Here is a 27,658-nt window from a genome sequence, read left to right on the forward strand (position 1 = left end):
AATGTATGTTGTGGTTCTTACACCTCATACTTCACTTCATCTTGCTTCCTCCAACAATCCAGAGACCAAAAACATTTTTACTTAGAAATAAAAAATAAATGTTTTTCAAGGTAAAAAAACAAAACAAAACAAAAAAAACCCTCTAAGTGCATGCCAGGTAATGCCTGCCTTTTCCACTCGCTCTTGTCCTGACTATAGCCCTGTGCTCAAGAAAGCAAGGTTAAACTGGATTTGGGAGAGTGGCAGAGAGTGATTACTGATAGAGTTAGGTACTAGACTAAAGAGCTCTATCCATGTGTGAGCTAATGACCAATGAGACAGCCTGGTGCAAAGGCAAGAGGGTGGGGTGGAAACTGATGAAAACAACAGAATTCCCCTGAGAACTGAGCTGTGAGGAAAGAGCACAACTGAGCAGAGAGAAACAGAGATGCCAAGAGAGACTCTGTGTGCTTGTGTGAGAGAGAGAAAGAGAGAGAGAGAGAGAGAGAGAGAGAGAGAGAGAGAGAGAATATGAAAGAGTCTGTCTTGCTGTCTTGGCTCTTTTAAATTTCTTGGTTCCATGTCCAGCAGTTGTATCTTTATAATAAGTCCCCATTTTTCAGACTATCCTTATTACTCTGTCAATTGAACTATACGAGGAAGGGAGGTAACAGCCTGGACTCTGCAAAGCTAATTTATTTCCATCATACTGGAGAACTGAGAATCTTCTACAACCATTTCTAATGTGTAAGTGTGGATCTTCCTTCCTGGACCTGCCTTATTTCAAACTAGGCCAGCCGTTGAGGGCAGAATGTGATATAAACCTAGTTTTTTCAACACATTCACATCTGCCCATGCCAAATTACCAGCTCTTCAGGCTCCAAGACCATCCTATTAAGGCTGAATTGGCTCTTCAACTTGCCGAAAGCTCTTAGCATTGTAGGACACAACTTAGGGGTCTTTGCGAAGTTGAGTTCCTGCCTCATACTAATTGGGTAGACGTCTAAATAGCCAAGCAATAACCACAAAAGCAGTTCAAATACAAATTACTGATGCAATGCAATGAATATTCTTTTTGTAACGGGTGTACAAATATTATAAGGATATTAGCATGTTTTAATTACTCACAACTACGCCACCGTAAGTACAAATAGAACTGCAATCTAAGTCTTCCACTCCCTAACTGTGTGACTTTGAGAAAGTTGCTTTACCTCTAGGACAGTGATGGCGAACCTTTTGAGCTTGGCGTGTCAGCATTTTGAAAAACCCTAACTTAACTCTGGTGCCGTGTCACATATAGAAATTTTTTGATATTTGCAACCATAGTAAAACAAAGACTTATATTTTTGATATTTTATATATTTAAATGCCATTTAACAAAGAAAAAGCAACCAAAAAAAATGAGTTTACGTGTCACCTCTGACACATGTGTCATAGGTTCGCCATCACTGCTCTAGGAGATCCTACCCATCTGTAATCAAGATAATACCTACTTCACATGGTTACTATGAAGGTCAAAGCAGACACCTAGCAAGATGCTGCAGGTGCAGGAAAAGTGTAACAACAGTAATCATTCCTGGAGCACTTGGTCTGTGCCAGGCTGAGGTAAGCATTTTACTTGTTTTATCTCATTTTATTTTTCCAATAACCTTTTGAAGTATACACGTGTTTAAGGTAAGGTCACTGAAGCACACAGTGATTAAATCACGTGCCTAAGTAACTAACATAGCTAAGAGGATGGCACCAGCAAAGGGCTCCTCCCTTTATTTTTCATTCTTCACAAGGAGGAAGATTCCAGGCTTAAAGAAACTAGCAGCAACTACTCACTTGGGGTTCATCAGTTCCAAGTCTCCGATATGTTGAGTCACACAGTTTTTTAATTTTCTCAGGACCCTCGATATCATAATCTTTGGGGTAAGCTTCTCTGTTGCGGTGCCTTAAGAAAAAAGTAAGAATCTGTTAAGAGATAAAGCTTATTTATCATGTACTGCATTTAACCTTTAAAAAAATTATCCAATAAAAATGGACTATATTTGTGAAATTGTTTTAATTACAAATTTACTAGATTTATGACATATATTTTCCATCTCTTTTTGACTAATACTGAGGCTACTTCTTAAAAACAACTTGGCATATGTGGTAAAACTAATATCACAAAACAATACTTAGCAAGCAGCAATTATTCAGTGACTCCAATGAAGTGAATCTTATTTAATAATGTAGATTAGTTACCAAAAGTAAATTCTAAAATAAGACATGGTAATATCTTAGAAAGGCAACTTGCCACTTTGGAAATTTTTCCCACCATGAATTTTAATTATAATTTTTTTCAAAATGAGAGAGAACAGAAAGTATTTGCTCATATGAATTTATAACATGTGCTCCTGTTTCTAAAGAGGGTTTAAAAGAAACTGACAATTAAACATAAGGTAGAAAAAAACAGTTCTTAAAACATGTAAATGGAACAAGAAAAAATATTCCAAACATCTTGTCTAAAAGACTGGTTAGAAATAATAATAATGGAGAAATCTGGGAATAGAGAAGAAAGAAGAGGTGAAGTAGCCTGCAAAAGAAGTAGCTATTTTTATAAAGCTTTCTTGGGTAAGACAAAAGAAGCTGAACCCAAGCACCCCTCAGAAGTGAACTTGCAATTAAGGGATACAGGGCTAGAATTGTGTAATGGACACTGAGGTATCCAAAAATTTCTCTACTTATCTGTCCCTTCAATTGTTCCTTCATTAAGCATGTGTTTTTAAGTACCTACTACATGCCAGGCATTTTGCTAGGTACAGGGGATGCAATGGAAAGCAACCCTGATGTAGTCCCTGCCTTCACTTGCTCATAATGTGGCAAGAACAACATACAATTAAGAAAAATCTACAGCATGCTGAGTGTGGTCACAGGGCTGTGGAAACAGAACAGCATCCATTCACCTAGATGGGGCACTAAGTGTCCAAGTTAGGAGGTCCTTTAGGAACCAACCCTCATCTTGGCCTTTGTACTGCATTCAAATTACACCTTACCTCTCCACCTCTGAGAATTGGGAGCAGAGTTATGCAGAGAATACAACAGCAAGGAAGCCTAGATTGAAGTGGCAGAGTTCCAGCTCTCTTGCCTTCCTCACAACTGAGCATTAATTTAAAAGCATATTGATACAATACCAGCATTTTTTGAGACTGACAGAAAGCTCTCATGAAAGTCCTTAGTGGGTATATTGAACAACATCAAGAACCAGGGGTGGTAGAGGTAATAAGGCCATGCGTTTGAATCTTTGCTAAGCCAGGTCCTAACTGTGTGACCTTAGGCAAGTTATTTAACCCTCTTGCTTCATATGTAAAATTAGAACATAAACAAATACCAGTACCTTTTTAGATTTTTATTAGAATTAAAATGAAAAAAATACAGGAGGTTCTTCAAATACTGTAAAGCTCTATAAACATCTATGTATAGTGAATTCGAATCAGGCTTCAAAAATTCTGGTATATAAGAATCACAACGTAATTTTTCCATAATTAAACTTAATTTCCATAATTTAACAAAGCTCTCACTTTCCAGTTGGAAAACATTAGTCTTGGTCAGTTCAGGAGTCCTTTCAGCTCTAAATGGTCCATGTGGTTCCCCCATGCCAAGAATCCACCTTTGTTGTCATTGTCTCTTCTTGGTAGCATTTGTGGAAACATTCCCCTGTGGTTTTCTGTTATGGATCCACGCAGATCTCTGCTATGCCTTCCTGGTCCTGCCACACAGATGTTTGTATAGTCTGGCACTGAGACATAAGGGTGCCACTCACTAGCCTACCAAAAACTTTCTAGTGTCCCCCACCATCCAGGGTTTCTAGAAACTCAGATACTGTCCCACCAAGCAGGTAGGTGCTTCATGTCCCTACCCATCCTGACCATGGCGGACACATAGGAGCCCTGTCCTTCAGACAGCTCTGCAGACATTACCCTGGAGATAGAGGCTGAGGCAGTGATAAGTCCGCTTGCTCTAGAACTTCCAAAGTCTTAATTCAAATTTGGGATCCTAAACAAATTCACACATTCTCAACATCTCTGCCTCCTCTGTCTTTAGTCCATAAATTCTTCATCTACTCTGGGACAGATAGCCCACCTTTTCATCTATTCTTCCAAATCTAGGTTGTCATCCTAAGGTCTAAGCTTTTGAACCCCAAATTCAAGAATTTGGCTGTGTTGTCTGCTGGGTCATTCTTACCTGAAGCAATAAAACTAGAATACCAAAGGAGAACCAAGATGGCGGCATAAGGTATAAACCTGTACATGCTGCTCCCCACAAAAACATTAAAACTACAACTATAAGACAAAGCAGCTATCATCCAGAACCACGAGAAAGCTGGCCAAGTGGAAGTTCTACAACTAGAAGGAAAGAAAAAAGTGCATTGAGACCGGGTAGGAGGTGCAGAGGCACCAAGAACAGAGGTACAAAGGCGCGCGCGCGAGGCAGCTGCACCTGGGTGCACGGTTTTTTTCAATCAGAAGGGGATACAAGCTCTCGAATGCACTGAACTCATTTACGGTGAGACTCTGGGGTCCCAGACTCCTACTGGGAGAAACTGGACTGTCTTGCAGCGGGTCAGAAAGCGAGGGTGGCTTTCTCGCAGAGCTGCTCGCAGGGATCATTGTTGCTGTGGGGGCGCGGGACTCGGGAACGCAGAGACACGGAGTCACAGAGACGGCTGACAACAGCCATTGCTGTTTACTCCACCCTGGTGATTCTCTGAGACCCCGCCGCACTCAATTTACATCCCCACCCAAGCTGTGCCCAGCGGCACAAAGGAATCACCTGTGCTTTTGCAGCCTAGCCTAACAAACTGCAGCTGGGTCAGAGAGCTCCAAAACTTCCAAACCCCAAACAAAGAGGAGAAATCTGCTGATATCGCTGTAGCTCCTGCTGGGTGGACTCACACAGTGGTTGACTTGGAGATCCAGGAGCCAGGGTACCCCTGGCCAGATACCAGATTTCAACTCCTCACATCCATAAGGGACACACTCAAGAAGCAGACTCAGTGATCACCAAAGCCCCACTGAAGCAAGTCCTACCCCATAAGGGTGTCTCCAGCACAGCAGTTCTTCCACTGTAGACACAGCAGGTCCTCGCAGTCAGCCAAAAATGTGGAGACAAAGAAACATGTCACAAATGAAAGAAATGGAGGAAAGCAAACTAATGGAGGACACAGAGTTCAAAACCACAGTTATAAGGCTACTCAAGAACCTTCTACGAACCTCCGAGGAACTTAGTGAGACCTTCAAGGGTCTTAATGAGAATGCCAAAAAAATGGAAAAGGACCAGTCAGAAATTAAACATACACTGACTGAAATTAAAAATAATATACAGAGATCCAACAGCAGACTAGAAGATCCCAAGAATCAAGTCAAAGATTTGAAATACGAAGAAGCAAAAAACACCCATCCAGAAAAGCAAAACGAAAAAAGAATCCAAAAATATGAAGATAGTGTACATTTTTTTTATAAAGGAAGGGACCCATGAAGGCAAAGACAGTGTTCATGAAAGTCAGAATGCAGTTCTGATTATCCCACCATATATTTTAAGTTGTATTATAACTGGATTATTATAAAAAATACAGATATGTTTCTTTTCTTATAGCAATCTCAATAACAGCCTACAGCCCAGCATTGAAAATATAAATCTATAATGAAAGTGTTTCCTTGGAAGACTGAGCTAATGCAACTAGCATTCCCTAATGCTTGTAGGCTGCCCGTGAATAATGTGCCCACAGCCTATAGCCTCCAAGAGACACACAACTGAAGGCTTAGACCTCCTCCTATTTCTACGAGACTGCCAGCCTAGCAAAGAGAAATATATGTGTTTAAAAATTATAAAATATATAACATATAGTAATATAGAATAGAAAATATCAAAAGTTGTATTAAATATACTATATTTTTAATTTTTAAATTTTTATATTTTATTTTATTTTTTTAAATATATTTTATTGATTTTTTACAGAGAGGAAGAGAGAGATGAGAGCTAGAAACATCGATGGGAGAGAAACATCGATCAGCTGCCTCCTGCACATCTCCTACTGGGGATGTGCCCGCAACCCAGGTACATGCCCTTGACCGGAATCGAACCCGGGACCTTTCAGTCCGCAGGCCAACGCTCTATCCACTGAGCCAAACCGGTTTTGGCTAAATTTTTATATTTTAAATACAATATATGTACTATATACTAAATAAATATGTATTCTATATAAGGATACAGTAATAATGATCAGGGTATTATAAAGGAAATGTGAGATTAAATTAATTCCCTGATTTTATATTATGTCAGGTGAACACTAGCTTGTGTTATCAAATTCCCTGAGATGAACTGAAAATCATATACTGAGGAAACAAATGAATCAATGCATTGAGAATATCAAGTGAACAATAATGACATATAAAGGCAAAATATTATTATGTGTAATAATATTGTATCTATTCACAAAAGTTTTAGTTGGGTATTTTTAAATACTTTGTCAATACTAATTAAGCCTTACAGCAGCGGTTCTCAACCTGTGGGTCACGACCCCTTTGGCAGTCAAACGACCCTTTTACAGGGGTCGCCTAAGGCCATCCTGCATATCAGATATTTACATTATGATTCATAACAGTAGCAACATTACAGTTATGAAGTAGCAACGAAAATAATTTTATGGTTGGGTCACAACATGAGGAACTGTATTTAAAGGGCCAGAAGGTTGAGAACCACTGCCTTACAGCATCTTTGTGAGACAAAAAAATAATCAAGGTATAATAAATATAACCTTTATATAGCCTTTGTTCTCCTTGCTACCTGCATTTATTTATGGCCACCATGCAATTTTCCATGACTTGTCATTTAATGCAATAAAAAATTTATGAGGAAAAAATGAATATAATAAAATGTACAATGTCTCTGGAACAGTAACTTTAAAAGTTTTTGACCACAGCCTCTGCCTACCCTACTCCAACCCACCCTGAGACATTTGCCAATACTTGGAGACATTTTTTATTGTTGCACCTGGGTGGGGAGGGTTGTTAATGGCATCTAGTAGTGCTGCTAAACATCCTACAATGCACAGGACAACCCCTGCCCAAAGAAGTAGCTGGCATAAATGTCAAAAGTGCTCAAGTTAAGAGAGCTCTAGCGAATAGTTGTATACCAGGCTCAGATCAGTGGTTTCCAAACCTGAGTGTCTCATGGAGCAGCAAAACTTTCCCTCAAAATTTGTAGAACCAACATAAAATTGCCCACCTTTTGTCTTGACAAGAACATTAAAAATAAAATAACCATCTATCACCCTTAATAAAAAGACCTTTATCACCAAAGAAGATAAAAATTATATGAGTCCTTTAAATGGAATGCATTTTATACAAAAACCTTGTTATATAACTTTACATCCTATACATCACCTTGGATTAGTAAAAAGGTCATTGTTGACCAGCACTGTTCTAGTCTATAGCCTGGCTTCTGCAGATATTAATTTGTCCTGATGTATATTTGACAGCAGCTGGTCCGCAGTCAGTTCAAGGCCAAAGCACCCTGAATACAGATATTCCATGCTGCTGGCTGAATGAAGAACTGTGTCTTTGACTGGGCGTTCAGGTACAGGCTGATATTTTTGCTGAAAGGAGAATGGCTTCCTGCCAGAAGAGCCAGAATATTCCTTAACAAGCAGCCTTGCTTCTGCTGAGGACCTTGTTCTATCAAGTCAGGAGCTCAATGCTTTGGCTACTTCTTTATATGAGAAATCTTTATGAAAGGCATCCTTAATTACAAGAGATGAAACTTACTTTCTCTAGTCTACTGTGGGAGAGAGAGTATGAATATGAGTAGAATTAGGAATGGGGAAAGGGCTGACAGGACAGAATCAGAGCTGCCAACTGTATAAAAAAGAGCTTGGAACCATGACCCTGTTGTCAAAAATTCCACTTAGACTGATGTGAAGAGGGTCAAATTCAATAGAACCTAGAAGGGCAAAGACAGCTTGAGCAGGTCCCATTCTGAACAAATACCCAACTGATCCAGTTGATATACAACTTTCCACCACCCGCTTTACAATCACCTGAACCCTCAAGATCCTGTTCTTCCTATCTCCTACACAGTGGTCGGCAAACTGCGGCTCTCGAGCCACATTCGGCTCTTTGGCCCCTTGAGTGTGGCTCTTCCACAAAATACCGACTTCTGCGCATGGGCCATGAAGTTTCAATCGCACTGTACATGTCTGCCTGCATGTGGTATTTTGTGGAAGAGCCACACTCAAGGCGCCAAAGAGCCACATGTGGCTCACGAGCCGCAGTTTGCCGATCACTAGGGTCTAACATAGTCCCAAGTCATGCCTTGTCAAGAGAACCTTCTAGTTGTGTTTCTGGGGTCCTTTGGGAGCTTGAGTTTCCTACCATAAGAGCTGGATGATGCCATATCAAATTGGATCTATAAGCCCCCTTTGAATAAACACATTCAAATCCTCAAGTGAGTTTCAGGGCTGAACAAATTCAGGTCCAGAGAATACTCAGAGAGGGGCCTGCAGCTTCCCTAAGACTGCCCCAACAGTCAGTGGAGGGCAGACAGGGTGGGATTAGATCATAGGATACTCCTCAAAGGAGAGGGAACCAAATTACACTCTAGGGTTTCCATGCTCCCATGTCTATGTGGTGCGGGTGATGTGGGGAGGGGTTTCAAAGAAATCAATATCTTTATCACTGCTATGCCTTTCACATTGCTTTATAATTATTCATTAATGAATCTTCCTTCTCATTACATTAAGAGCTTCTTAGACACAGGGTTTATTTTATATTCATCTTTGTGATCTCAGTGCCTAACATAGTCTAACACATTGTAAATGATTATTAAATCTTAAATGATTGATTGAATGTTCTTACATTTTGTTACTGTAATCTTAATACAAATGCTGAGAGCAGTGGCTTTCAAATGTGTCCATAAAAATAAAGAGTATCCCAGCTCACTCTGTAAAAGCACACATAAAGAGGGAGTGATTATGCATATAGAGATGCTAGTTCTTTGCAGCAAAAACGTGTCTCAGGAGGAATTATAAATCTACTTGCTGAATGGGAAAACTGTCAACATACATATGCATAACATTGATTGCAAAGGAGGTTTGAAGCTGAGCAATATCTGACATGAGAACAATGAAAATTCGATCTGAATACTAGCTTCTGGTTACTTGACAAGAGACATATTTTCTTTGCAAATTTCAAAGATGTTAAAAATGTTTAGTTAAGACTCCAGATGGCAGAATACATTAATTTTAAATTTTAGAATTATTAATGTAGTTCACAAGTACTCTTTCAGCCACTGTACTTTCTGATGTAAATCTAACCCAAATCAGGTTTTATAATCATCTGCTACCTAAAACTTTAAAAGAAAATTGCCCTCAAGAGTCAGCTATATTTTCTGACACATCAGAAGCACAAAACCAATAAAATCAAAGACTGCAAAGAAATGTTTGACAATCCTCTTTAAAGATTTCATGGACAAATGATTTACATGCTAAGGTAGTGTTATTTGGTGTATGAATGTACCAACTGACAAATGAAAACTTTTAGATTCCCTTGCAGAGTTATAAGTGAAATCTTAAGTCCTTGGGAGATACTGTGACATTTCCAAGTTATGAAGAGAGACTGTTTTTCAATGCGTCTCATGCTGTATGTGATTTGTACATCTGTAACCATGAAACCACAGAATTTGAAGCCTAAACTGCACTCAAAATAAAAGCCACTTGATGGAGTAATTTTCTTCACTCAACATACATTGAGTGGCATGTAAACATGACCCATTATTATTATGAATTGTCTTCACAAAAAATCTTCAAGAACAGGAGGCCCCATGGAGAATATTGGGAGGGAACAAAAGGAATATTGCCATTGGAGCCTTTGCCGATCTTAATAGTGTAAATATTAAATAAACGTTGTCAGTCTGATTAACTGCCAAACACATGACTGTGAAAACAGCTGAAGGGACATGTATTAAGTAAGATGACACAATAATTGATTATCCCACCTGGGACACTTGAAGAGGGAAATGAGGTACTAAGTACACTGGTAGTGATGAAAACCAGGACTGTCCTGCTCCAATCAGGATCAGGACATTCTCACCCTATCTTCAGACAACTGGATCTCAATTATCTTCAAATCCTAGAATACTTCTTAGAGTTTCTTTGATCTTCCCCTCCAGAAACAGCTTATACTGACTGGCCAAAGATACTCTGGATGGTAAAAAAGTAAGGCTAAAGAGATTCAGGTTTTTTATTTTATTCCTGTTGGATTTATTGGGGTAATAATGATTAACAAAATTATACAGGTTTCATATACACAATTCCACAATACATCATCTGTCCAGCATATTTGATCCCCAGTCAGAATGCATACAAGAGGCAACCAATCAATGTTTCTCTCTCACATCAATGTTTCTCTCTCTTTTTCTCTCTCTCTCTCCTCCCCCCTCTTCCTCTCTCCCTCTCTCTCCCTCCCTTCCGTTCTCTCCTTCTTACATAATAGCAATAAAAGTGCGTTTGTTTTTTAAAAAAAGCGCAAAGAGCTCTTGCCCTAGCCAGTTTGGCTTGGTGGATAGAACACTGGCCTGCGGACCAAAGGGTCCCGGGTTCGATTCCTGTGAAGGGCACTACCTTGGTTGCAGGCTCCTCCCCAGCAGGGGCCCTGGTCGGGCTTGTGCAGGAAGCAACCAATCAATGTGTTTCTCTCACATCAATGTTTCTCTCTGTTTTTTCCTCTCTTTTCCACTCTCCCTAAAAATCAATGGGAAAATAAACAATATCCTTGGGTGAGGATTAACATAAAAAATAAAAAAATAAAAATAAAAAAGAGCTCTTCAAACAAATGAACAAACAAGAAAAACAAACAAGAATTCATAGACAGAGACAACAATATGGTTGTTACCAGAGGGGAGGGGGAGGGTAGTAAAAGGTAAAAAGGGTCAAATATATGGTGAAGGAAGATTTGACTACAGGCACACAATGCAATATACAGATGATGTATTATAGAATTGTACACTTGAAACCCATATAATTTTATTAACCAATGTCACCTCAATAAATTTAATTAAAATATTTTTAAATAAAAAAAGAGCTCCTTAGAGAACATTTTAAAAAAAAATTTTTTTTTTTTGGCAAAAATTCACGTCATGTTTCTGGCTCCTAGCTTAGCATCTCAGTGTTTTTTTTTCAAGTGTTTAAAACTTGTGACAAATCATTCATATATTTTAATTCCAAAATATTCTTTCTACCACTTTCTATAAAAGGAGACTAAATTCTTTGCAATAAATAAAATGGCATTGTACTAATCATATTGGGGATATGACATCTTAACAAAGAAACATAATTTTTCTACCAATTTATTATTTTTGTTAATACTTCAAAACTCAGACAAAATAAAAACACATGATGTGACTAATAACAACTAAAGTGCATTTGTATTTCAAATAAAATAAAGAAAACAGTTATAAGAGATTGGTGTCTATCAAAAACAGTAACACAAAAATGAGACTACATTAAAATAAAAAGCTGCTGCACTGCAAAAGAAACCATCAACAAAATAACAAGAGAGCCCACTACATGGGAGAACATATTTGCCAATGATACATCTGATAAGAAGTTAATCTCCAAAATATATAGGGAACTCATACAACTCAACAAAAGGAAGACAAACAATCCAATTAAAAAAGGGCAAAAGGACCTAAGTTGACACTTCTCCAAAGTGGACATACAGAAGGCCAAGAGACATATGAAAAAATGCTCAAAGTTACTGGTCATCAGAGAGATGCAAATCAAAACAACAATGAGATATCACCTCACACCTGTCAGAATGGCTATCATCAACAAATAAACAAATGACAAGTGTTGGTGAGGTTGTGAAGAAAAGGGAACCCTAATAGACTGCCGGTGGGAACGCAAAATGATGCCGCCACTGTGGAAAACAGTATGCAGTTTCCTCAAAAAATTAAAAATAGAAGTCCATTTGACCCAGTGATCCCACTTCTAGGAATATATCCTAAGAACCCCGAAACACTCATCAGAAAGAATAGATGCACTCCTATGTTCATAGCAGCACAATTTACAATAGCTAAGATTTGGAAACAGCCTAAGTGCCCATCAGCAGATGAGTGGATAAAAATAACTGTGGTACATTTACACGATGGAATGTTATGTGGCAATTAAAAAGAAAGAATTCTTCCCATTTGCAACAGCATGGATGGACCTGTAGAGTATTATGCTGAGCGAAATAAGCCAGTCAGAGAAAGATAACTATCACATGACCTCATTCACATGTGGAATCTAATGAACCAAATAATCAAAAATGATCAAAAATAGACCCAGAGACATAGAAGCACGAACAGACTGTTGAACCTCAGAGGGAAGGCAGGGAAGGGAGTACGAGAGAAGAGATCAGCCAATGAACTTGTATGCATATATGCCTAACCTGTGGATACAGACAATGGGTGATGAGGACCTGGGGGAGGGGACTGGAGTGGCTGGAAGAGGTTAATACGGGAAAAAGGAGGACCTATAAAATACTTTCAACAATAAAGAGTAAAAAAAAAAAAAAAACACAACAACAGTAACATAATATTCAAATTTATTCAGAACTTTTTTCAAAACACCATAAAGATCTGTCCATCTAATCTCTATACAAGATTCTGTTTTTTGCTCATTAAGTCTAAGGCCAAATTTTTAAAACTGCATTGAGTTGGTACTGGTTTGGCTGGGGGTGGGCAGATCATAGTTTAAAGTCAAAATAACAGCAAATGTAGAAAGTCCCCAATATATTAATGGATTGTATTCTAAACTTTTGCTATAAAATTGAGTCTTTGGAATCTGGAATTCATTCCCCACTGTAGTAACTATTTAGTTATTTAGTAGATCTCTATAGGATAGGATTTGATACAGTAGACATCGATAGAATATGATGGGATATAGTAGACATCTATAGAATTGCTAGCCCAGCCTTTTTTTTCTTCTGAGTTGGTCTAACTCACCCCAATACACAGCTATAATATTTCCATCTAATTTTGTCCAGTCAGGTGAGCCCAAACAGATACTTGGCCCTGGAATGGATATCTGACCTGGGATTTGTAGATTCTAAACTAAAAATACCTTAACATCAATCTTTCTTTGTAGGTATAAATTCCAGAACGGGAGCATCATGTTTCAATGAATAAGATGAAGCAAACACACAAAGAGGAGGAGAGAGGAAAAATGAAGTGAGACCTGGTTGCATTTGCATCCCTTATTCCAGTTGTTCCTAAGATTGAACTGCATCCCTGCCCTTCTCACCTGGTAACCAACCATTCTATGAATATCATGAGCTAATTCATTCTCTTGCTTTTTTAGGCTAGTACAAGCTTAGTATTTGTCACTTGCAACCAGAAGACTGACCAGTGCACACAGAAAATGGTGCCAGTGAGGTGGCTTCCCAAGCCAACTCAGAGAAATTTACCTAATACCAGTTCCACTGCTATTAAAAATCCTGAGCTTAGTCCCGGTGTTCATAGACTGAACCTCTCCTTATCACTGAGCCCCACATTCTTCCTACCTTCTCCCTCACTCCCCACATCCTGAACTAGAAGGGATCATCAGTGAGGTAAGAGGAAAAAAAAACTTGGTGAAAAAGTACTTGTGACTGTCTATGAAAGAAAGAATACAGCAGAATTATGAGGGGTTCTGGTGGCTCCTAGGGCCCTAGTGGGAAATGGTCCCAAGAGTAGGTGGTTGGCTCAGGCAGAGGTACTCATGTGCAGCAATGATATTTCCTAATCCAAGAGCACCCATGTAGGAAAATACCTGTCCTGTAATACTTTGCCTTGCAAGTAAACCTGTTTCATTTTGGCCATTGACAGTTAAGTTGAGCAAAACCTCACACAAAGGTCAAGGCACAGCAATTCTATAACCACAAGTGTTTAGGAAAAGAATTTGATTGGCACTTCATAAACGAGAGTAGCACTGAAAATGTAGTCAGGACAAAAGGATGCAGTCTTCTGGACTTTATCTTGAAAATATAGAAAATAAGGTGCCCCACCCTCCACACACACACACACACACACACACACACACACGACTGCATTCAAAAGCCTTTGTGGGTATGTGCGTGTGTTGAGGAATAAGAACGTAGGACTAGATTAAAAATAACCGTAGCATAGGATCTACCATTATAGAGCACAGAATGAAAGGGCGGTTAAACCAAATGAATGTGAATAGCATCATCCTTTTCATCCAACTTAAACTAGCAATTAAAAAGATATTTTAAAAAGACTCATAATAAACTATGAAGAATGACTCAGACTCTGAAAGAGATGAAGTATTGTGTTTAAATTCTGATCATTTAGGAAATATTTGCTCCAGGGGAAGATACATAGACAATGATATAAAAAATTTTGATGTAATTTTAATTTATTTTTATGAAAATAATACAAGTTCCTTATGGAAAATGTAGAGTGGCAAAGAGACAAAAATGATAAATAATCCATAAATCCACCATTCAGCTGTAAATATTTTGTGTTACATGGTGAATATCCTTTCAGTCTCTTTTCAATGCCATATAGACACATCTTTTAACAGAAGAATCCAATATGTACTGCCTTGTTTTGCTCACTTATAGTAAGGTTGTTTTTTGAAATATTAATCTTTGTACTTTTCTTTGCTTAACTCTTTAAGATAACATTTGCTCTAATAAATCAGAGGCATCTACATTTTGCCTTGGGAACATTTAAGACTGTTGTGCCAAGAATATGAAGAAAAAAAAGGTGTTGCTGTTAACTTCTAACAAGATGGAATTTTTGAGTGCTGAGGGGGATATTTTTCTTGAAAGTTGGGCATTGTTGAGAAATAAAAGGCTCGAATTTCTTAGGTTTCTGTCAACAAAAAGACCCAGAAGCTCCAAAACATGGGACAGATAGAGTGATCTTAAAATTTGTCCCTATATATTAACTCAAAATCTCCTTATTACCTGTTAGTCCCGGCTAAGTCATGCACTAAACGAGGGAAAGCACAGCTTAGCTCCCATTTTAAATGCTTTACCATTCTAATCAGAAGTCTAATGCATTATACTTCTTTAAGCTCGCTTATGCAGAGATGCCCAAACATGTTTTGATGTTATCTTGCTGCATCAGGATTATGGCTGTGAAAATCAACTCTGGTTTTATTATGGATTCATGCTATCCCTATCCCACAATTATCACCATATTTTATTTTTCTTCCTCTTTTTCCTTTTTCTGTTTTCTTCCTATTACAGGGTGGGGTTTGGCTCTTTATTTTAGGCAGGGGAGAAAAGTAATTAAAATAACAAATGCATAAAATTAACCTGAACTCTTAAAACTCTGTCACCATGGAGACCAGAACATGAACTATCTCCAAGGGAACTCAAATGATTTTTTTTTTTTTTGCTTTAAATGATCATCACTTATTACTGAATGTTGATTTGGCCAAGGAAGGGAAGAGTAAAAATAAATAAATAAATAAATAGCCTCACACCAGAGAATTTATTAAAGACAAGTATAGTTGTTCTGGTTCTTCGTATTGCATTATTCCTGTGAGTGGGAAGATATCCCAAGACAAAATTTTTCCTCAATTCAGAATTTCTGAAGAAATCATCTGATGATATAGCTCCATAAATACTAAAGAAATGACTAGAGAAGAGTAATCTCTAGAAAAGGCTTCTCTCAGAAGCATCAAGGTGAGATGCAGGTGATATGGCTCTCTATCTATCACTCCACCTGCAAGGAAGAGATGGCTCCTAGACAATGTCTCATCCCAGTAATACCTCTAACAACCATTCCGGGTATATCACTTTATCACATCCATTATACACAACCATTTTAAATATGTGTAGTGAAGTCAAGCAGACTTGTATTACATGCCACATAAACAGAAAACGGGAATCACCCAAAAGTTTAAACTAGATAAGTCAAAATTTCTTCCAAACACCAATTCTATTTTGCAAACCCATGGATATAGTCATTTAATCAAATACTCAGTTGAAAGGCCACTCAAATGGTGTCTTATAAGTAGTAAGTGCTAACCTTTAATAAAAGCATAAAAATCAATAAAAGCTTTAATATGTACTAAAATAAGTCAGTAGAAACCAAACAAATATGACCAGAATGCAAAAAAACAAAATAGTCAATGACATCATTTGTCTGGAAGTTTATACAATTTGAACTTTATGCAGTTTTTTCTTGTTTTGTTTTGTTTTGTTTTTAGGACAGATCTTGGTAACTGGTTGGATATGGAAGAAAAAAAGAGCACCTGCAGTACATCCAGCTCAGAAATATAGGGTTTGTTTCCTGTGAGCCATTTTCATAAACCAATCAAAATATTACCTGGTATTATGTGTGTTTCTATTTAAAGACACCTTATTCAATATATATTGTTGATTCATTAACATCGAACTTACAGCCAACAGCACTATAACTCATGCCTGAATGAAGCTTATGTAACACCTAATTTTCTCCACATCACACACTTTTTGAACTTAGGAACACTAGATAGCACTTGAGCACTATACTTCAGGACCGTTTTAACAAGAAATCACCTTCAAAAAGCACAAAGATGCAAAAAAAAAAAAAAAAAAAAGTGGCACTAAATAGACTGCAAAAAGAATACCTGCTCCCATATGAGTGCTAAAAGAAGGCAGAATGTCACTTTGTCTGACCTCAACTGGGAATGTGTGTAGACAGTAACTCAAAATGTTTGCCTCTCTGCACATGTCCATAAATGACCATGAAAGCACCTCGACCATTGATTTAAGGTTACAAATAAATTTTAGCAAGTAGACAAATTTGCAAATACAAAACCTACAAATGAGTATCAACTGTATTTGCCAACTATAGAGAACTACTTCTATTTCCCTATGCTGCTGCTTGCTAATCCACTGCATTTACCTGTTTTCTTTTATTTACCTATGAAGCTCCTATTCTTCTTTCTAAACCCTGCTCAGGAAACCCCCCCCCCCCCCCCCCACACACACACACTAACTTTCCCTTCCTGTTCCCTTTGCTTCTTATACTCATCTCTATTTTACACAATTAAGATTATTGACATTTTCTTTTACTGGCCTATGAACTTCCTTTAGGTCAATGAAATATCCTATGTATGTATATACCAGTTACTGTGCTTACTATGTGGCAGGCTATATGTTAAAAAGGAGCTTCACATACAACACTGTGTTTTATCTTACTAGAATCCTATCATGCCCATTTCACAGTTGCAGAAACAGAGGCCCAGAGTATCACTTGCCATATCACAAGCTGCAAAGTTGGTGTTCAACCTAGAGCCCACACTTTTAACCATTATGTTGTCCTAAATAAATAGTATTACTAGATACCACATATTATTGACTGCTTACTATGTGCCAGGCATGGTGCTAAATGCTTTATACAAATTATCTCATTGAATCTCCTTATTCATCTCTGCATCTCCAATATGTAGCTGTTAATTGGACTGAATTTATTTCTTCCTGCTCCCAAACCGTCTTTCTAAAATCAACAGCATGAGAAATCTCTCTACATTTCCAGAAGTGGCCAGGATGACTTTCAGTGTTATACCACCCTTCTCCGCACCAAATTCCTCACCTCCTTCTCATTTCTGTTCTTCTGTAGTTTTGCTATTGATGTCTACAATGTTCACAAGGCAACTCCTCAGAGCAATGGAGAAAAGTGCAAAGCACTATCCACTTGAAAAGATCTTTCTCTGTAACAATAATTTCTAGTAGTGATTTATATCATAACTTAAATCCTTATGGAGTAACAGAATCATGGAAGAGCTAAGTTTTTTTGCTTGAGGGCCATGAGGTAAGCCCTGCATGAGGCTAAAAGAGGATTTTGTTTCCCAATGTAGCTTTGGATTTCAAATCTATATAAACTTTCACACTGAATTCAAAACAGGCAGATTTTGGAGATGAGAAGAAAAAATAAGGCTTTGGAAAAGTAGGGGATAGGTGTGAAGAATTTGCAAGACAGAAGCTACAGGGCTCACATACATTGCATGAATGAATGGGATCAAGGAAGGCTTAGCTTTAGGGCTAAGTCAAAAATCATGTTTAAATGGCAAAAGTATAAAGAAGATGACTTCACTTTCTCTTTTTGCTCTCCCCCAGAGAATTCCAAATACAGAATCCTAATTGCCCTAAAAGTCCCCATGTTTCTTCCAGTTATATGTTATGGTTTTGCTATTGGTTACTGCAATAGTTAATAAAACCAGATAATCTCTAAGTGAATTCAAAGCCCAAGGGCAAAGGCAAAGGAAGTAAAACAAATGCCTCTGGGACCAGGCAGGAACTTCTATGAGTGCAATTAACAAAGAGAACTCCTATCTTCGGTAGTGGTACATTCATTGTTGCCAGGAAGAATAAAATCCTTTCAACTTTCCAAGAAAAGACATAATCCTGCATTTTTACGTATTACCTCCTGGTTTTAAATGTGGGCAATTATTTAAAAATGAAAACACAGGGCATGCCAAACAAACTGTTGGCCTTTAGTGGGAAATACCAGTTTGCAGTCCCTGGTCTGAAGAATCCTAGGAGCCTAATAGGAGCTAGGGGCCCTAGGTGATATTTAGGGATGTTTTTCAAGTTATTCAGTGTGCCTTACTGCCAAATGACAGTCCTAGAAGCCATGTTCTGAACAAACATCTCTCGCCTGTCCCCTGGCCTCCTCCTAATGCCCTGCTTTTGTGAGCAAGTACTAGTCTCAGAGACCAGAGTTTCACGCCTCTGCAAACACCCTCCGGTCCATCCTGCACCTGGGTGACCTATGACCTCTGGTGGCAGGGCACGGGCTGCAGCAGGTCTTGGTGTGTGCTGGGGAGCCACTCGTCCAGAGCGCTCCTCTCTTATCTTCTCCTCGGTTCCCAATTTGCATTCCTACCCTCCCCATTTCTCTTTTGAAGATGTTCCCCTTGCTTTTCTCTTCTCTCCTCTCCCAGTTCCGTCTCATCCTTTTCTTTCCCACCTCTTCATTCTTTCCCCTTCTTTCTCTGTTGTTCCCTTCCTCTGTTCTCATCCTCTTCTGTTTATTCTATCCTCTCCACCCTTGTCCTCGCTCTATTACTCTCCTTCCTTTCCCCATCTCTTCCGCGCTTCTCCCTCTCCCAGACCCAGAGAAAGGGGAACTTGGGAGAGCTCGCTCACCAGGAATACACCAACACCGGATTCGAGTATTTTTTGTGACGGGAGCGGAGGGTCATGGAGCCCTTGCGCTCCAGCACGTCGGGGGGTCCGATCTCAAACTGGTATCCCCTAGTGCTGCACAAGTCCTGGCGGGAGCTGCCGAAGTTCTCCATGACCGCCCTCGCAGCGCAGACCTCAGATTTCCCTCCGCGCTGGTTCGGCCCGGAGCAGACGACACCAAGATTCGGCGTCCCTCAACTCCTAAGCAACCTGGGGCGGGGTCAATGGAGGGAGGACGCCCTCAAACGTAATAACCCAGGTTTCCTAGACAGTGTTGCTGCCCGAGTTAAAGGAAACTACATTTCCCAGAATGGAACGAGGGGGCGTCCGGGCTTCATAGAAAAAGAAGGCTTGGAACTTGTAGTTTCGCCCGCCCAGCAGCCTAATCTCCGAGTGGCTGGGCGCAGTTTTAGGGGGACCCTAGGTCAGTCAAGGGCTGATGGGACCTGACCCCGGAGAGGGGTCTGTTCCGCTATCCTTGCATACATTCTTTTTACCATCCATCATCTGTTGCCACCATACTTTCTGCTTACAAGTTTGACTAAAAGGGAGCAAGAGAACACCCCTCAAACCCTAAAATATGTCATTTCTATATAGATTTTTCTAACTGAGAAAGAGGAAGAATGGAATCATTCAGCTAAAAAGTCTGAGATGAAATGACCTGGCTGGTTCCGAATTTCAGCGGCTTTCAATACTTTCTGAACATGAGTTCCTTCCTCTGGAAAAAAAGAAAAAAAAAAAAAAAAAACACGAAGGAAGAGTTGGGACTGAAAAGGGGGCAGCATGAACACGAGAATCTGAGGTCTCTTCAGATTCTTAAGTACAGTTTAGAGCTCCGGTACATTCAGCTTCCTAAGACTTACCAAGTTCTTATCATTTAAAACATGATATTTTGTGACAATCCAAATTCATCACATTATTGTATTGTGAGTTATATGCAAGGAGATTTCAAAATAACTATCTATGGCATTGCTTTCAAGAAATCAATGAATAGCTGTATTATAGAAGGGAAGTGCTTATTTCATTTTTTCACTTTCCAAGTAAAAAATATTTAACACATCAGAATTCCCTTCCCCTGCCTCAGTTGAACACTTTAAGGGCATTAATGGACTAAATCAGGGCCCTCCCACTCACCTGGAACAGTACTTTTAGTACATGGCATCATTTCACAGTGTTGAATGAGTGAGTGAAAATTATGTTTGATTGTTTTATATTTACCTGGGCTTTCAGAAATTTCATAAGTGTCTTACTATATGAAGACCACATATACACAAAAATTCAAATTTAAAAGTAGACAAATTGCCCTAACAGGTTTGGCTCAGTGGATAGAGCGTCGGCCTGCGGACTCAAAGGTCCCAGGTTTGATTCCGGTCAAGGGCATGTACCTTGGTTGCGGGCACATACTCAGTAGGGAGTGTGCAGGAGGCAGCTGATCGATGTTTCTCTCTCATCAATGTTTCTAACTCTCTATCCCTCTCCCTTCCTCTCTGTAAAAAAATCAATAAAATATATTTAAAAACAAACAAACAAACAAAGTTATTTTTTAAAAAGTAGACAAATTAAGAGATTTCACATTACAAATAGGTTCTCTAGTTTGCAAAAGATTTGTTATAGCACTCCTATAAAGAGTGAGGTGCCTTTCTGGATAAGTTTTCATAAATTTGATGACACATAACTATTAAATGCTTTTCTGTGGCCTGTGATCGCTCCGTGTGGACCCCTGTGGTACCTAAGTCCCTATTTTACAGACAGCCACAGTGAAGCCATGCAATCGGAAACCAATCTAGCTAAGTGCTAGTAGATTACTGGCCGCTATTTGAGTTCTTCTTGAAGTAATGGGAGGAAAATAGAAGTTAATTTTAAAAGGGTAAATAAGATCTGTGTTAAGCTCAGTGCTATACAAAGCATAGCATATAGCTCTTGTTCCAAATATGACCACCATTGCTATCATCTGCTTGCGTGTTTCTTTTACTCATGCTTAAAGTGGTAGCAACAAAATGTGCAACCAAGACGTCAGGTCTGTGCTGCCAATCTGAGGGAGAGACAGAGATTCCTGGAGCTCAGACCTCTTTCTCTGCTGCACAGGTGCTGCAGAAATTTCAAAGCATTTCAACACACCCACTGGCAGTAAGTTAACAAAACAAGCAAAAGATAGCTTGTTATTTTGGAGTTCCTTAAGCTAAGATGACAGTCTATTTGAGTCTACAAATACGCTTCTTTGTTATACTATTCTTTTTTCTTCTTTATAACTTTACTAGAGGCCCGGTGCATAAATTCATGCCCGGGTGAGGTCCGGCCGGCTGCCCTGACGGAGGCCATTGGGCCAGGCCGGTGTGGGGAGGGGATGCGGGAGGTTGGCTGACCCCACCCCCCGAAGGGGTGGGTGGTTGGGGCTAGGTCCAGCAGGGGGCTGGGGGGGCGGCACCAGGAGGTCAGTCGGCTGACCCTGCCCCCGATCAGGGTTGGGGGGGCCGATCGGGGGCCGACCCGGCCCAGGGGAGGAGCCACAGGAGGTTTGGGGGCCGATTAGGGCCCTGATCGGGCTGGTTGGCCTCCGTAGTGCATGTCATAGCGACAGGTCATTCTGGTTGTTCCAATTGTTCCAGTTGTTCCATTGGTCCAGTTGCTTGGATTTTATATATGTAGATAAGCTTTATTGTCTTCTGTATCTACTAAATCCTTTCAACATCCTCATGTTGGGATGTATGAGATTAACTCTTACACTCTCAAATTCAGATGCTTTTCATTCTCTTTGTATACACCAGTACATTCTGTGGAATTTTTGGTTTGTTTAATCACTACTGATAAAATAGGAATAAAACAGTATTTATTGCAGGGGAGTTTTGTAACAATTACATAAGATAATAACTACATTGAAAGTGGGTGGAATATTGCCTAATAAATGTTCAGCCCTCAATTAAATTTCAACTACTATGACTATTATTACATCCTAACTTTGTTCTTATCATTTGGAAAAAGCGCCCTAACATGTGATTGTTTTGGGGGTGAAATTTCCTTAGTCACTGTTTTTCAAGCTTTGCCTGTTCACAAGGTCTTTTTAATGACTATCTTTTTATCACATTCTAATATGAAGCTTAATAGTCTGAATCAGAAAAACACTGGCAAGATATCTGTACATGTTACCAGTGATAACAATGGTTTTGTATTCATATACTATCTTTTCACTTCAAAACCTTTAATAAGCTTTATGCTTTATAAATGTGAAATGACTGATCCTCAACACACTTGACTTATTCCTATTTTCCTCAAACTTCATCAAACCAATGAAGTAGGGCTTAAGCAATGCCTTCTATTTATATTAATACTAGAGGCCTGGTGCATGAATTCATGCATGGGTGGGTCTGGCCGGCCTGCCCTGATGAGGGCCGATTGGGCCAGACCAGCTGGGGGGAGGGGTCACAGGAGGTTGGCTGGCCGGCCCCACCCCCAAATCAAGATGGGGGGGGCCAATCAGGGGCAGGGCCAGCCAGGGAGAGGGGCTGTGGGCAGTTGACCGGCCGGCCCTACCCCTGATTGGGAGGGGGCAGATGGGGGTAGGGCGGGGCCAGAGGGAGATGTTGCGGGAGGTTGGCCAGCTGGCCCTCAATTTTGCCATTGGCCGGCCTCAGTGCCCGTCATAGCGGCCAGTCATTCTGGTTGTTCCAGTCATTCCAGTGTTCCAGTCACTTAGCTTTTATATATGTTGATCTTTTCACAATAATAGCCTTGGGGTAAGAAAATTACAACCCTGGTGGCTCAAACAGGACTTTTCTGTAGGATAAGTACAGGCAGACCAATTCAAGAAGTGGGAATCTCATCACCTGAGCCTAGTCTAATATGTTTCTGGATTAGCATGATCAGATCCTTAAAGAAGTTGCCCAGTAGACCAGAGTAGGACAGCAAACCTAAAATAACCACAGGGGCAAACCTCTTCATCTTTTTTCCCTTCCAGTCTTAACAATCAATCTGCTCAATTCCCATAAAACCCCCTGCTCAGGACCTTCCAAAGTCAACACCAGCATATTCTCCCATTTCTTCACTCTACTAAATGTCATTCATATAAGCTGAGAGCCAAAATTTTTAATTACATGAGAAAATTAATTTGTATTATTTTTGAATCAAGTTTAAATATATTAAAAGGTTGTATTTAAATTTTTAAATATATTAATTCCAGAGAGGAAGGGAGAGAAAAAATAGAAAATCAATGGTGAGAGAAAATTTTTGATTGGTTGCCTCCTGCACGCCCCCTACTGGGGATTGAGCCTGCAACCCAGGCATGTGCCCTGACCGGGAATCAAACCCTGACCTTCTGGTTCATCGGTTGATGCTCAACCACTGAACTACACCATCCTGGCTATTTAAATTTAAAACTAAATATTTTTGTCTTAATCACAGATTGCATAGTATATATCTTTTTAGTTCTCCAAGAGTAGGGTCCTCCTGTTATCTACTATGTATACACCAAGGATTCACTTTTGAATATTTTATATAAAAAAGTTGGGAGTCCACCTGCTATGTCAAAATGAATGAGAAGTGTCTGGTTATCCTTTCCTCTTCCATGTCCTACTTCTTTTCTTCTTGTTTCCCCTTCTTTGGTTCCTCCTCCTTTCTTCTCTCTGTTTTCTACTCCTCTTCTTGTTCCTTTGAGATGTGACACGGATTTTGGAATTAGGACCTATTGCTGAAATTCTGGCATAATTCAAAGTTATATGAAAACTATGAAAGAAAAATAATAAGACCTAGAAACCAGAGCCAAAATTTACATGAATAAACTCATATTTAACAACCCAGTAACTAAAAAAAAGGAGTTAATTCTTGATGAAAGCTTCAATCTTCCTTCCTTTCCTTTAACTACTCATAACTACTAACAATCTTTTTCAGAATGATTTTAACCTTTAGTATGATTTCTCTATGCTTGTACTGAGTTAAGCATCTGCCCCCTGGTGGTGAGTGCACATCATAGCGACCGGTCAGACAGGTGGAGGGACATTTAGCATATTAGCCTTTTATATATGTAGACTAGTAGCTCGGTGCACGAAATTCGTGCACACTGAAAGGGAATTAATTAGAGGAACGTAATTTGGACTCATTATCTAATATCAATAATATGTGAGTGTGAGGCAGTCCGCGTTTCTGAAATTCAATGACATAAATTTTAGCTATTACTTTGCCAAATAAATGGAATTTACAGATATCATTTAAAAGAGCATTCAGCTTAACATTAAAAACTCTGGCTACCAAGTCAGGTCTGTTTTCAACTTTTTGCCAGCGTTGTAAATTGTTTGCAATATCTGCCCATTTGGGGTTGCATGTCATGGTTATGAATAAATCGGGCTTGCCATACTTCGTTACAATTGCCAAAACATCCTGATATCGCGGCTGCATATTTCTGGGACTACCCTCAGAAGATGATGAAAGTATTATCATTTTACCAATCGGCACATTGTCATTTTCAGATCTAGATTTGAGATAATCCATCAAACCACTATATTTTTCAACTCTCAACTTAGATTGGTTTGCTTTCATGAAACTTATCCGATTGGCCTCCATTTTTGAATACGAATCCACAATAAACTGTTGAGTTAATTTTCCTGCATTTAAAATAGGTCTGAATGTGTCCCGCACAGAGAGATGAAATCCATAATACTGCATTTGTGTGACTCATATCCTTACATTTTGTCTAGTATTATTGTCAATTACACTGTTGTCTCTGAGTCTTAATGCAATATCTGTTCCCCAGCCTTGTTCACCATGTGGAAAAAGAATAGGATATGTGTTTGCATCTAATGTAGGAAACGGGATATTGATTTGTTTCATTTTAGTGGCATTTGGATTATTGGGATCTGGTTTACAATGAATGAGCAAGTCCCTTTCAAAAGGAGGTTCTTTATCTTTGTTTCTGAATATGACAGCAACCTCAGTTACACAGGAACAATTTTATCTACCTGGGTCACTGTTATGATCATATTTAATTGCCATTGTTACCTCTGTGGGAGCAATATCTTTTGCTGCTGCTTCAGCTTGGGCTTCCTTTTCTACCTCATGTACCATCTTGTACGATTTTGTTAATTCATTTATTTCATGCATGAGGTTGTTGATGCTGATCATGAGTCTTTCTGAGCAGCCCTGGTTTTCTGGCATTGCTAATCTTTTACTTGTAGCTTCGGCTGTATCCAAAATATAGAGTTGAGCAAACTTCCGAGAAACATCATCCAAAGGATGTAAAGTTCCAGTACGGTGATAAACTTGTCTGTGTATTCTAAAACAGTATGGCCCATATCCTGATGGCGATGCAATATTTGCACCCATGGAAGCAAAAGCAAAAGAACTCTTTATGGAACGAATATTTTCCATGAAATTTTTAATGTCAGAATCTTCGTCTGTCATTAATCTTTTTACATATGCTGGGTAATCTGGAAAATGTATATCATTTGGACAGACTTCCCCTTTGCTACAATATCAAGTAAACTTCACATCGGATGGTTTTTCATCTGAGAAGTTTAGTGATAGGCAAAATTCGCATTGAGCAGTCATTCCACCACAACTATGTTCAAGGATTGCATCCTCATGTACTCCATTTTCGCTGAGAAGGCAGTTCCTACCAGTTTTGGTAGTACTTGTTAATGACTGTTCTCTTGACATATTGTGTCGTCGCCACCGCCTTCTTTTAACTTAAAAGGCACCTTGGTCTTTAGACATTTTCTGTCGATAACACCAGTGTTATTCAGCATCAGAGCGATGTTTTTCCAGTAGCTGGTGTTCAGATACATCCTGTCCCAGGCACCCCCTTCTTTCAAGATCAGACGTGCGCTGCTCTGCAGACACTTTCTATCGATAACACCGGCATCTTTTGGCTGCAGAGCTATGTTGTATCAACAGTTGTTCTTTAGACATAGTTCCACCTCTCTACTGTCACAGTCTGAGATGCAGGTGAGAGTCCTGGCTATCAGGCTGCTGAGAGCTGTCTGACCAATGGCTGATTCTGGCTGATTCTGTGGGGGTGGGACTTTCTCCTCCCTGCTGTCAGTTTCCACAGCTGTGATGAGGAAGCTGGGGTGACAGAGGGAGCCGCGCCCTCCAAGCCACCCTCTCTCTCGTTCTGCTCTATGTCCAGTGGTCTCCTGCTCTGCCAAGTCCTCCAAACCTCCTGCTCTTTGCCGGCAAGGTCCCGGGAGTCTGCAGGCGTGGCTAGGCGCGGGTGGCCACACCTCCAGAACGAGCAAAAGTTCCGGGAGCCCACGGCCATGGCCGCTGGGGCGCTTGACACCTGTGTATGCAAATTAACCACCATCTTTGTCGGATAATTTGCATAGTCACTCGGATTGGCTTTTGGGCGTGGCTTTTGGGCGTGGCTTGTGCATAGCAGAGGACAGCTAATTTGCATGTTTCTCTTTTATTATATAGAATTGCCTATAGCTGCTTTATTTTACGCTATAATAGTAGAGCTGAGTAATTGGAACAGATATCATGCAACCCACAAAATCTAAAATATGTCCTATTTAGCCCTTTATTAAAAAGTTTGGAAGACTTCTGGTTTTAGTGACAACATGGAAAGAGCTTGAAAGTCTTCAGTCCCATCGTTACAAGACAAAAGATAAACAAACTAAAATAAAACACTTTTCTTAGGCTCATCCGAGAATGAAGATCACAGAGCAACCTCTCACCCAGAAATCTGAGAGACAGGCAAATACAGAGAATCACAGATAAGATCAGCTTATCTGGAGCAAAAAATGCTGAAGCCTTCAACTGCTTTGAACACTGAGGTGATCATCTTGACAAATTCCTCGAGGCTGAGTGTGGACTAGCTTATGATTGAGAAAGTCCTTGAGGCCCAATCTTAGGGAAACCCAAACACTCTTATGGAATTTACCTCAAGAAACCCCATCAGGTTCTCACAGTGATGACCCCAAAAATATACCCTCCCACTTTAGTCATAGGGTGGGTTAAGTAACCATTTTGATATACACTAAATCCATTTTCTGTAATAAGGGCCAATGTTCCAGATGAAATGATGTTACCAGAATCTTCGATGACCAAGGGAAGGGCAATAAGACAACTCCAGCCACCTTATCTATCCTCCTTATCTCACCTAAGAGGGGAAGAAGAGCCAAAAAGCATTTCTGAAGGTCACATCCCAAACACTCATGCCCACAAAAGACTCAGAGTTCATTATAAAATTATAAAACAATTCCTCTTCAACAACACCTTACTAGTACATCGACAGGGCTCTAGTTTTATAATAATAGTGAATTACAACTAAGAAAGTAACAAGATACAGTTCTATTTGAGAAGGAATTCTTAGGACAATTTATGAAAACAGGAGAGAAAAAATACACCTGAGGAAATTGAATCTTGTGACACCATCAGCTATAGCAAACATAATCCTAACCAGATTGACATAAAACCTTTCACTAAAGGCCTAGTTAACCTCAGTTTCTATTATCCCATAGATCATGTCCAATTTTCAGCAATTTGCAACATGC

General features: G+C 39.5%; 1 protein-coding gene across 3 annotated transcripts in view; it reads right to left on the minus strand.

Moving 5' to 3' along the window:
• CFAP95 (cilia and flagella associated protein 95) overlaps window positions 1–19,345 on the minus strand; it is a 116,318-nt gene extending 96,973 nt beyond the window's left edge. For all 3 annotated transcript variants that reach the window (XM_070430151.1, XM_070430152.1, XM_070430153.1), the window contains exons 1-2: window positions 19,137–19,345; window positions 1,807–1,915 (exon numbers count right to left, since the gene is read on the minus strand). In XM_070430151.1, coding sequence (XP_070286252.1) covers window positions 1,807–1,915; window positions 19,137–19,288 — 261 coding nt within the window. In that variant the 5' untranslated portion in view covers window positions 19,289–19,345. The remainder of the gene's footprint in view (window positions 1–1,806; window positions 1,916–19,136) is intronic.
• Window positions 19,346–27,658: the final 8,313 nt, after the last annotated feature.

The sequence above is a fragment of the Myotis yumanensis genome, unplaced genomic scaffold, assembly GCF_028538775.1.
Source record: "Myotis yumanensis isolate MYYU_CA2020_CCGP unplaced genomic scaffold, mMyoYum1.0.hap1 SCAF_12, whole genome shotgun sequence".
Lineage (NCBI taxonomy): Eukaryota > Metazoa > Chordata > Mammalia > Chiroptera > Vespertilionidae > Myotis > Myotis yumanensis.